Raw genomic sequence first — 12390 nt, 5'->3', positions numbered from 1 at the left:
TAGTTCAGAGGAAGAGGCTTGCCTAGCATATGCCTCATCCTGGGTTCTATCCCCAGCACTGCAAAATAAATAAATAAATAAATAAAAATAATTGGGCCTGGGGTTATGGCTCAGTGGTAGAGTGCTTGCCTAGCATGCATGAGGCACTGGGTTCAATCCTCAGCACCACATAAATGTAATATACAGATATTGTGTCCACCTAAAACTTAAGAATAAATTTCTTTATAAAATAAATAAATAATAAAAGTAATTGGGGAGGGAGTTTTAAGTTCATTTTAAAATTCTAATTCATACTCCAGTACCTTGTATATTATACCTGAGTAGTTACTCTAGCCTGTGATTTCTAAAACATTATTGTATATTATTGGCTTCTATTTTGCTAGACATTATGTCATCACTCTAGGAAGGCACAGCGGAGCATGCCTGTAATCCGGCAGCTCAAAGAGCTGGAGACAGGAATATCCAAGGTCAAGCCCGACTCAGCCACTTAGGGAAAAACACAATCTCAAAATAAAAAGGGCTGGGGATGTGGCTCAGTAATTAAAGGCCCTTGGGTTCAATCCCCAGTATCCCACCCCCACAAAAAAATGTGTGTAGGTGCATCATCTCTATAGTTTTCTTTCAAAATAAATTTCCATTATAAAACCAATGGCAATAAGATACCTAAGAAGATAATAATATTCATTACAGTAAAGTCAAAAAACACACAAATAAGTTACCCATCTACACAGATAATCCCTATTAACATCTTCTCAAACTCTATTTTCAGTCTTTTAAGGATAGCACTTCTTGTGCAACTACCAATATACTACTGCAACTATAATCAGCAGTCAACGAGTGAGAGAATATTACGAACAGGAGAAGATGAAAATTACTCAGATGTCACAAATGGATTTTTTAAATTTGTCTAAAATATTTTGAGTTTAGATACAGCTACCTTAAATCTTGTCAGAATAAATTAGCATGTAAAAATTAATTAAAGCTTTCAGATGTCATTATGCAAAAATAATATAACTAAACCACACCAATGGTTAATCCTTAAACCCAATCTTCAATATTTCAAATTCTTCCCATCATTTCTTCTTGATTTAGCAATTTCATTACATGCTATACTACAGTAAGTTGCAGCTCCATCTGTGGAAAGAATTGAGTGTCTACGAGGAAGCATTTCTTGTCTTGGCAATTAGAACACAATATGGCAATGGATGTTGAGAGTAAAAATTCCCCACTTTCCACACCATTAATCTCTTCCAACACCAATCTCAGTTTTTTAGAAAATGAAGTTCTATTTTAGCCTACACATAATATGAGCCATTTTCCTTTTACCTCTTCAAGAAATGTCCCAGTCCACCTCCTCCCACCCACTTTTAAAGCAACAAAGCTACCCTTAAGTCTCCCAGACTAACAATGACTTCTTTTAAAAGGAAATGCAGGTAAAAAGTCAAAGAAATTAACTGTGGTATGTGAATGTCAAAGCCATTCTCCAGGTTTTTTACAAACTTACAATCTCCTAAAGCTAAGTAAATGCCCCTCATTAAGAAATTCAAGGGCTGGGGATGTGGCTTAAGCGGTGGCCTGCAGGCGAGCAGGGGAGCAGCCCAGGGGAGCAGCCCCGGTTCGATCCTTAGCACCACATACAAACGGGGATGTGGTGTCCGCAGAAAACTAAGAAAAAATAAATATTAAAAATTCTCTCTCGGGCTGGGGATGTGGCTCAAGCAGTAGCGCGCTCGCCTGGCATGCGTGAGGCCCGGGTTCGATCCTCAGCACCACATACGAACAAAAATGTTGTGTCCGCCGAAAACTAAAAAAAAAATAAATATTAAAAATTCTCTCTCTCTCTCTCTCCCTCTCTCTCTCTCCCCCCCCCCACTCTCTCTCTTTAAAAAAAAAAAAAAAAAAAAAAAAAATTCTCTCTCTCTAAAAAAAAAATAATTTCTAATAAAAAAAAAAAAAGAAATTCAAGATCTGGCTTCCTCTCTCTCTCTTTTTTTTTTTTTTTTTTTAGAGAGAGTGAGAGACAGTGAGAGAGAGGGAGAGAGAGAGAGAGAATTTTTAATATTTATTTTTTTTAGTATTTGGCGGACACAACATCTTTGTTTGTATGTGGTGCTGAGGATCGAACCCGGGCCGCACGCATGCCAGACGAGCGCGCTACCGCTTGAGCCACATCCCCAGCCCTGGCTTCCTCTCTTTTAAGTACTTCTAAAATATGCCCATAAACACAGTTCTCCCTCCAAAGACAAAAACTGTAACATATATGAGTTTTCTGGCCTCCAAAGGTTTTTTAACCTCAAATATGGAAAAAACTTTGAAAATTATTCTACAAATTTTCTAGTCACGAGGCAATAATTTTTTACAATGTTCAATTACAAAATCTTTCCACACCTTTGAGAAAATTATATATTTGTATTATTAAGATTAAAAAGACTTTAAAAAAATTTTTTTTGGTTGTAGATGGACACCATACCTTTATTTTTTTTTTATTTGGTGTTAAGAATCTAACCCGGTGCCTCACATGTGCTAAGCTCTACCACTGAGCCATAACCCCAGCCGGAGTTATAGACTTTTTTAAATGAAAACATTAAATGTTAATTTAAAAAAATTACTCTCTAGGTTCTATGATGAATTATTGTTAAAAGAAGAGCTATGCCAGATATCTGGTGCACATTTGCAATCCCAGCCACTCGGGAGACTGAGGCATGATGATGTTGAATTGGAGGGCAGCCTCAGCAACTCAGGGAGGTCCTGTCTTAAAAAAAAGAGGCTGGAAGCCTGGCGCAGTGGCCATGCTTGTAATCCCAGTAGCTCAGGAGGCTGAGACAGGAGGATTTGGAATCAAAGCCAGCTTCAGCAAAAGAGAGGCGCTGGGCTGAGCTACTTTTGAGACCCTGTTTCTAAATAAAACACAAAATAGGGCTGGAGATATGACTAAGTGGTTGAGTGGCGCCTCCCCAGTTCAATGGACCCTGTGCTTTCACTGAAAAGGTGTACCACATTTTTATCTAAAATATCAACAAAAAGCCAGTTGACTATCCAGACGGAAAAAAGCCCTAGCCTAGGAAGAAATTCTTAAGATTTAGATTCTAGCCCAGGTTTTGATAGATGCTAACTTGTACTACCTTCTGTCTATTAAGTACAACAACAGGTTTTTTACAGATTAATGCTTGCCATCAGGTATACCATAGAGGTACTCATTCAAAAAAGAAATAAGAATTTCGAAGGAAAGCATTCACGCTTTCATTTTCAAAGAATTATAATGGTCCAGCGAGCCATCTAAAATGATCACTCAAGAGAGAGATGGGACCACTCCACGGCTGTTTCAAGACTGCCTCTCATGGAAGGAAGCCTATCCCTCAAGGCACGTGCAAAGATTTCGCAAGGCCCGTGTCAACAAAACAAATGTTAAACACCAAAGCTGTTTTGAGGTTTGTGGAGAACTCCAACCACACCTCGGGGGACGCCTCCAGTTCCCAAGGCTTTAAAGGTCAAAAACTCCATTCCCGAATTACCTTCTCCATCATCTTGCGCTCCCTCTCCAGTCCCGCAGCCTCGAGCTGCGTCTCCTCCTCCAGCATGGCCGGGGTAATCACAGCAGTCTCCTCCTGTTCAACCATTCCGGGAACCGGGGACCCTAGCAGGAGAAAGGCTTTTCCATGGTCGTCTTTATTTAAAGTTATCAACGACTCGATCCGGACCTGAAACTTCCTCCGAAGCAGAAGCTGAAGCTGAAGCCCCGCCGCGAAGCCAGCATCCCAGGTCTTCTCGTCGCCCCCAATTCGCCGGACCCCAGTCTACACCCCGGGATGCTCGGGAAAGTGCAGCTCCCTGCTGTGAAAAATCTCCCACACCACGCAAATGTGTGCGACTCCGGAGTGACCTCTGGTCACCTCTCCACAGCTTCTCGTCCCTCTTTCCCCCTCAGCCCCTGCCCGGGGTAGGCTCCCTCCCCCAAGTTCCGCCGCAGCCTCCATGCTGCCCAACCCCGCTCCGAATGCTGCCCGGAGGAAGATTCTCGTCACTCACCGCCGCTGCTCGCGGGCTGCTCAGCCGGCATGGCTCTGGACGCTCTCGGGGAACCCGGCCCTCGCCTCTCAGCGCCAGCTAAGCCGAGCGCTAATCCCTCACATCAGCTGCAGACCCAGCCTTCTCGCCCAACACCCAGCCAGGGAAAAACGCGCGCTTCTCCTTCGCGGGAAAACTCTGTTGTCTCGCGATACTTCGGTCTCACCGCCTGCTCCTGCCCTTGGCTGCGCGAGATTTGGCGCAGTTGGGGTTTTCCTGAGGGGAGATTGGCGGCCGGGGGTGGGCGTTTTCGGGCACTACTATCCCGAGGAAACGAGGGTCTGCACTTCCGTTTTTAACCACTTCTGAGGTATGGGGAAGTCTACTGACTGTGGAGAGCCCGGTTTCCTCCTGCATTTGGCGATGGTTCGAGCTGCTCCGTGGTTTCAGTGGCGCTGTTAACAATTGGAGAGGCGCCTTGGCTCCCTTGTGTGAATGAATACCCGCCAACCCGTAGCCTTTGGGGAGAAAGGATGTCAAGCAAATATTGCAAACCTCGCCCACCATTCCTAGAGCGTAGATCACATTTTGGGTGAAAATCCTCTGAAAATATCCGAGAGGTGGGGTTTTGTGGGTGGATGGATAGGAAATTAATCAGGGTTCAAGAAATTTGTGTAGGCTATGGGAAAGCTGAAGCAGTGGTAAATAGAACAAACCGCAGAAAAGAAAGGGTTAGGAAAACAACTAGAGCAGTCCTCAGAATTCATGCTGAAGGAGCAGGACTTTCTGTTAGACCAGGACGCAAGAAAAGACCACTGACTCCAATTAAAATCAAATTAAAGCAAGCTTATTATTTCGACCTGCTCGGCTGCCTCTCCCTCCAAAAACCGCAGGGAAACAAGACAGCCACAGCAGCTTTCCTGCAGCCCAGCTTTATAGTCCGGAAAGTTACACAAAGGGGGGTTACATATAACAGAACTCTGATGAACATAACACTGATGGTAGTTTACATTTTTTGCTGGCCCCAACATCAGATTTATGAGGGTCATTAGAGCCTCAGAGAGGGTCATTGTCTGGGAATGCCAAGATTTATGAGGCATCATTAAAGTTTCAGAGAGGGCTGCTATCTGGTCAGAGAGCCAGGCATGGGTGAGTTCAAGGCATGGGCAGGCATCCAAGCAGGTTCAGAATTTGCAGTAATTTATAGTAAAGCCGAAATTATCTTTTCATGGCTTTGTGGCTAGATGGCTCCCAATTTTAAGAAAGATCAGGTTGGGTCTATCATTCCCCCCTTTTCCTATGTGTCCCTTTCAAATCTTTGATAGGGTAGGGGAAGAGCACTGAGGGAATGTCTCCATTGTTGTAAGAAGAGGGGAGTCGCTCCTTTTGGCTTCTTCTGAGCTGAGAGAGGGTGACGTGAGGGGGCACAGCGTCAGGGACATGAGTTTCCTTTTAGAAGTCAATTCGGTTTGAAGTCTGGTTGGGGAAGAACAGGTTGTAAAGTCATCTGGGGATGGGTGCTTCTATGAGAAAAAAACAAAAACCATGAGTACTGAATAAGTGTTGCAACAGCTGGAACATGTTGCTGTATAGAAGTTCCCTCACCAGGAGGTGTGAGGGCTGAGAAGTTAGTATATATATATTTACCAGGAGAAGCTGTCTCCATAATAAGGCCAGAGTGGACAAGGCCTTTATATAGAAATGTAAATCTTTAACAGTCTTAAAGTTATCAGGAATGTAAACACAACATTAAACTTTTAGTGTTACAGATGTCCTTTTCCATAAGACACAGTTTAATAATATCATCTGATCATGTAAAATCCTTTTATTAGTATGACCTCTGTGTCTAATAGAGAAACCTTTAATTCTGTTACTCAGGGCTGGATAATCATACTAGCAAACACCAAGCCTACCTGTGTAGGTTAGGAATATCTGTAGGCCTTAAACTAAAAACTTCTGTCTCTGGCAGCTCCTCTTGATAGTCTCTTTTTATAGTTATCAGGCATTTCTGTCTGAGAATCCTTCTTTGTAGCCTCCAGTCTTACTTATTTTGGGAGGCTAACATAAAGTGTATATCTTAAAATATTATTATTATTATTATTATTATTATCATCATCATTATTAATTTAAATGCCCAGGAATGGCTGTATTTTGGTTTTAATGTCTTTGCTAAGTGTTTAAGATGAAGCAGTCAAACTGACTTTTGTTTCTATCTATTGTTAGCAGTCAGCTGAGTTTTTATGGGAGTCATTCCTGGGGAAACTTGAGAACAGCTTCTCAGTTCTGCTAGTGCCATTTGCGCTAGGATGGGTCCAGGTCTTGCTTGACCATGTGGCTTCCCTCAGAAGCATCAGGGATGTCTCCCTTCTCTGATGACTCTCCTCTTCATAGCAAATGCACTTATTGGCTTTCTGTTCTCCAGTGGTCTGATTAATCTCCCTGATCAGGAGGTTATGTGGCCCAGAGTTGCAAAAGCTCCTTAGAGAAGTCCCCTGTTCCCTGGATTCAGACTGACTCAGAGGACAAGAGCCAAATATTGGTTTTTCTGGCCCTTTTAATTTAACTTTAATTTTAAAACTTAATCTTAAACATCCAGCAAATAAATTTTAACAGCCTTATATTAAGAGTACTGGGCTTTAATGTCTATAACTTTACAATTATTTATCTTTTTTATTAATTGGGATCTGTATTTTCCTATCTGTCTTGTAGGTGATGGCTTATTATCTTAAATTAACCCATGTTGTGTTCTTAAAGCAACACTTCTGTAAAACACTAACAGGGAATCTTTAGATCACTTATAAGGAAATTACAAAATAAAATTAACAAGAGTAAAAACATTTAGTTTGTGTAATAGCTACCCTGAATTTTGGCTGAGTTATACATTATATCCCCTGTTTGAGATCCTAGTAATCTTGACAGAAAAAAACAACTTTTGAACATAACTTTAAATGAACTAAAATCTGGCCTACTGCTTTTGTAGTCATTCTCACATGTGGTAAGATGGAACACAGAACCTTATCTCAGGTAAGGCAGGGCTCTTCATAAATCCTAAGTGTTCTAGTTCTAAAGCTGATCTTTGCTTTTTAAATATCATTTTTCAAAGTTTACATAAATTGTTTGAGGTCACATGAACATTAGCTAACACCATATGATATCACATTTAAAACATGAATTAAAGAAAGGCTGAAAGTTTTTAACCTTTTGTGGAAAGATAGCAAAATACTTTGTGCTTTACAATATTAACCTTTACATAGATTAGGCTCTCATTAACTTAAAAATACATTTAAATTGTTCCCCAATGTAAAAAGTAACATAAAACTTTACATATCTTATTGATAACAGGTAAATAAATCCCCAATATATTTTTTACCATACAACTTCAGAACACCAGCTTGATATAATGCTCTTTTAAAGTTTCTGCCTTACAGACTTGTATACCTGGAAGATATGAGCATATTAATAGCATCACAATTACATTGATGTTTTTATATTAACCAAGTTTAGCTTTTAAAAAAATAACAGTACAGTGCTCTAAAATAACAGTTCTTATTTAACCAGTTGTTTTAATTTTTATGGTTGCTTGCTCTAGAAAAAAATAAAACTTAATAAACACAATGTTATGGGTAAACTTATGCTTTAAGAAATTTTTGTCTCTTTAACACATGGCTGATTGTAAAAACAAACTTATACAGACCTTAGTAAATCAGTCAGATATCTAACAAAAGTACTCATGAATGAGTAATCCCATATCAAATTTACTTTACTTATTTTATCAAAATATTAACAAGTGTATTGAACAGTGCTAGACATTTTTTGTTGAAGGAAAAGTCCTAGAAGCAAGGCATATTAGACATTTTATAGACATTAATATTTTATTAGTTCTTTTGAACACCTAGAAAAACTTACAAGCTTAAATTTAAAGACATTTATTTTTATCTGTTTATCCAATTTAAATTGAACCATTTAAATCACGTGAATTAAAGATCTTTGGATCAATTTTTTTTTAATTTGTTTTTATGAGCACTCCTTATATATGTTAATTTGTATATCATATATATGATATACAGACATATGTATATATAGACATACAACACATAACACGAGTGTGCACACATAACAATAGTAAAGGCCTTGTAGCTTTTTGCAGGTGAAATCTCCATTGCAATGTTTCAAAAACTCCAGAGTTGGTCAAAGATAGAACTGATCAGAAAAACATGAACCTAGGTCTGTAGGATCAAAATCATGAGCTCAAAAAAAATACAGAATCTAAGAAAAAAAACAAGAGTCCTAGAAAAAATGACTGGCCATTAATTAGTAAATACCATACAATTTACTTTTTTTTTTTTTTTTTTTTTTTAGGCCTCAGATCAGTCTCCTACTGAGCTTGCAGGCTTCTTTCATTTGCATTTCAACATAAGTCCTGCAATTCTGAGCAGACACCTCAGGCCTAAGGCATTTTAACCATAAATCATAATTTTCAGGTTCGGATGTTGAAAATTATGATATAAGTTTAAGATAAAATTCACAAAATTTTATATCTTTACATCTTGTTTTGTCAACAGATACCATACTATGATTTACTATCCTTGTCCAAATTAATGCACTGGTACACACAGTGACCTTTTCCCAGGCTACCCAATTCAAAATGGTGAAAAAAAAACTGAATGATTGGGAAGTTACTTGCCAACTTGGAAGTAGAGTTCTTTAGTTTTCTATCCTAAGTATTTAAGTTCTCTGGCATTAATTATCTGAAATCATAAACTAAACAATTAACTAAGCCCAACTTTGAACTGCAAGATTGTGCAATGCTTCAGAAACCCATTCAGATACCAGATTGTTACAATAAAACATCATCTTTTAGACACACATTCAGCCAAGATCATTCCCAAGAAACAATTTATAATATCAACACACTATTGCACATGTCTTAAAGGGCCAGAAACAAAGACACAGGACAGACAGAAAGGAGCTCCAGACTATGGCTGACAGAAATCTTTAAAACAGAGCAGATAAGAGAAAAATCTCCTACACCAGTGGCACCACAGATGTCCCCACAAGGGGACCAGATGTTTTCACAGAGGGGCAACCTGAAATGTAAAATCAAGGGTCTCCATGGTGACTTTACTGTATTTAGTGTTCCCTTTTTCTTTTTCTCTTTTTTTAAGAAGACAGAGGTGGCATAATCCTTACAGTGCAGGAAAGGAAGGAGGGAATTCCCCTAAGCAACAGGGCTTTGGCAGCTGCTGGGAGTCCCTCAGTCCCTCCTTTTACTTACAGGATTAGCTCCTCTGGTTCGGTTCCACCCCAGGCACGCTCCATATCTCCTAACATTTCAGTAGTCAGCTCTCAAAAAGTTCCCGGGGCTCCTTTAGAGTTCCCTCTGAGGTGTCAAAATTTGTCACTGAAAGTTCCATTCCTGACCTTGAAGCCAATTAATGCCAATTTAATAATGAGGACAGGGTTTTGAGAAAAAGAAAAAGGGAGGTTTATTGCTTTGCTAACAAAGGAGAAACACAGGGGACTCTGCCCAAAGGTTGTGACTCTTGATCTGGAGGGACAAGGGGTTTTAAAGGAGTTTCACTTGTGAATCTGGGAGATACTCAGTTCTTAGATCCCCAGTAGGTATTGCCCTCTGCAGTGGGTGTGGTGTGCTCCAGGCAGCCAGCTAGGGTCTTCTCTCATTCTGTTTAACAAAGGGGGGTAAAGTTCATTGCAGTTTCTTAAAACACAGTCCAAAGGGGTGTCAGGCTTACTTGCTTTATTACCCATTTTAATGTCCAATATCCTTAAGTTTTTACCACAGAAGTCACACAACAAAAGGCACAAAAACAAACAAACAAAAAACATACAGAACACAGAACAAAACACAAGAAAACAGAAACCCAGCGCCGAAACAGAAAAACAGAGGAGCAATGCAACGTCTTGCTAAAGCTCCGGGGTAGGAGAGTGTGCGTGCCCAACGGCACCTCTCTACCCTTCCAGAGGAATTCCCTACAGAACAGAACAGAGGACAGAACGATTTCTCGTTACTGTCCCAGACAGGAGTATATGTGAGCCTCGCCAGGCCACCTCTCTGTCATCAGAAGAAATCTCCCTTAACTGGATACCAGATGTTATAAAGGCGCCACTTACCTATGGAGGCCGCCTCCACCAGGTGCTTGCTAATTGTTTTAGTGCGGCAGTTCACTGCAGTGCTCCAGGGACTGAGGCTCACTCCGAGGCCTTGGAACGTCTCAAGATGCGCACCCCCTAGAGTGGCTCTCCAGCCCAGAGCCCTGGAGCGAAGGCCGGCTTTAGAATTTCCAGCAGTCTGGTCTTGTGGTCTGGTCTGGCAGGGTCATCTCGCTGGAGAACTCCAAAATGTTAGACTAGGATGCAAGAAAAGACCACTGACTCCAATTAAAATCAAATTAAAGCAAGCTTATTATTTCAACCGGCTGGGCTGCCTCTCCCACCCAAAACCACAGGGAAACAAGACAGCAGCAGCAGCTTTCCTGCAGCCCAGCTTTATAGCCCAGAAAGTTACACAAAGGGGGGTTACAGATAACAGAACTCTGACGAGCATCACACGAATGGTAGTTTACATTTTTTGCTGGCCCCAACATCAGAATTTATGAGGGTCATTAGAGCCTCAGAGAGGGTCATTGTCTGTCCAGGGAAGGCCAAGATTTGTGAGGCATCACTAAGAGTTCAGAGAGGGCTGCTATCTGGTCAGAGAGCCAGGCATGGGTGAGTTCAAGGCACGGGCAGGCATTCCAAGCAGGTTCAGAATTTGCAATAATTTATAGTAAAGCTGAAATTATCTTTTCATGGTTTTGTGGCAAGATGGCTCCCAATTTTAAGAAAAGATCAGGTTGGGTCTATCACTTTCTTGTCACAAACTTAAGATTTCATTCCACCTTGTCTGCAATCCTTTGGACCTTCCCTTTATTAAAGTAGGTGGAGTCAGAAATGAAGGAAATTAAAAAATTAAAAAAGAAAAAAGGGTTGGGGATGTGACTCAGTGGTACAGTGCCTTCATTTCTTGTTTCCTTCATTTCTGACTCCACCTACTTTAATGAATGTGTACAATAATTTAAGAGTTTACAAAGCATGTCCATAAGAACCATATTTAGCAGCCTCATGACAATGCTAAAACTAGCAAAGCGGATTCCTCTATTCCTACATCAGGTGAGAGAACTGATGCTGGAGGGGATAACTTTCTGTGCAGAAGCCTACAGTTGCGCTGATAAAACAGAAGTCCAATCCAAGCCTTTTGACTCTTAGTGCAATATTTTCTCAAGTGAAAATGTAGGCTCTGTTGCCGCAAGTTGTAGCGCACGCCTATAGCACTTAGGCTAAGTTCAAAGCCACTCTCAGCAATTTAGGGAGACCCTGTCTCAAAATGAAAAGGGCCAGGGTTGTAGCTTAGTGGTAAAGCATCCCTGGGTTCAATCCCCAGTACCAAAAAATAACAAAACATAGCTTCTGTTAATAGATAACTTTTTTTCTTTTTGTGATATTGGGGATTGAACTTGAGGGCGCTGTATCACTGAACTACACCCCCAGCCTTTTTTAAATTTCTTTTGAGACTGAGTCTCACTAAGTTGCCCAGTGTGGCCTCAAATATTTTTTTTTAAATACACTGAAATAAAATTTATTTCCATGTGCTCCCTCTTCTTCTCTCTCTCAAAATACGGAATTTTCTTCAAGTTTTATATGCTTTTTACCCCCACATTTTTATTGGTGCATTGTAGTTGCACATAAGTTGTTATGTATTCATACATGAATACAGTATAGCTATAATTTGGCCAATATCATTTCCTGACACTTCCCCCACCTCCCTCGACCCCAAATATTCCATCCACCTGCCTCTGTTAGCCTCCTAAGTTATTGGAATTATAGACATGCACCATCAGCTCAGCCCTGTTTGGTTTTTTTTTTTTGGCAGGGCTGCTGCAGGGTGTTACTGGAGATTGAATCCAGAGGCACTGTACCAATGAGTCACATCCCCAACCCTTTTTTCTTTTTTAATTTTGAGATAGGGTGTCGCTAAATTGCTTTGGGCCTTGCTAAGTTGTTGAGGCTGGCTTTCAACTTTTGTTCCTCCTGCCTCAGCCTCCCAAGAGCACTGGGCATGCACCACCAAACCTGATTTTTGAACACTGATTTTTATGAGGTTTTTGAAAATATTTCCTTCTTTTAAACTCAGTTTTGTCCCACTTTCCAAAATCTTTTCTCCATATGTTGCTTTTCTCTATATACTTTGTTCTTGCATCAGCATCTGCTCTGTAGCATAAGCTCAGCTTTCCTTCTAGTTCCTCAGCAAGTGGGGAATTGTCCAACCACAGGAGATAGAGTTGAGAACAAATGCATTTGATTTTCAAAGGACAGATATCTCCCCTG

General features: G+C 40.5%; 1 protein-coding gene across 2 annotated transcripts in view; it reads right to left on the bottom strand.

Annotated features, from left to right (window-relative positions):
• Window positions 1–4263, bottom strand: part of Hells (helicase, lymphoid specific) — a 50034-nt gene extending 45771 nt beyond the window's left edge. The window contains exons 1-2 of one of the 2 annotated variants that reach the window (XM_058581098.1): window positions 4027–4263; window positions 3513–3634 (exon numbers count right to left, since the gene is read on the bottom strand). In XM_058581098.1, coding sequence (XP_058437081.1) covers window positions 3513–3634; window positions 4027–4057 — 153 coding nt within the window. In that variant the 5' untranslated portion in view covers window positions 4058–4263. The remainder of the gene's footprint in view (window positions 1–3512; window positions 3635–4026) is intronic. The other variant, XM_046450197.2, reaches the window with a different exon arrangement.
• Between the last annotated feature and the right edge of the window lie 8127 nt (window positions 4264–12390).

Source organism: Marmota monax, unplaced genomic scaffold, assembly GCF_021218885.2.
Source record: "Marmota monax isolate L192 unplaced genomic scaffold, Marmota_monax_Labrador192_F-V1.1 WCK01_AAM20220418_F8-fsc00004, whole genome shotgun sequence".
Taxonomy (NCBI): domain Eukaryota; kingdom Metazoa; phylum Chordata; class Mammalia; order Rodentia; family Sciuridae; genus Marmota; species Marmota monax.
Note: the sequence above shows the minus strand (reverse complement) of the source record. Positions and strands in the feature narration are given on the sequence as shown.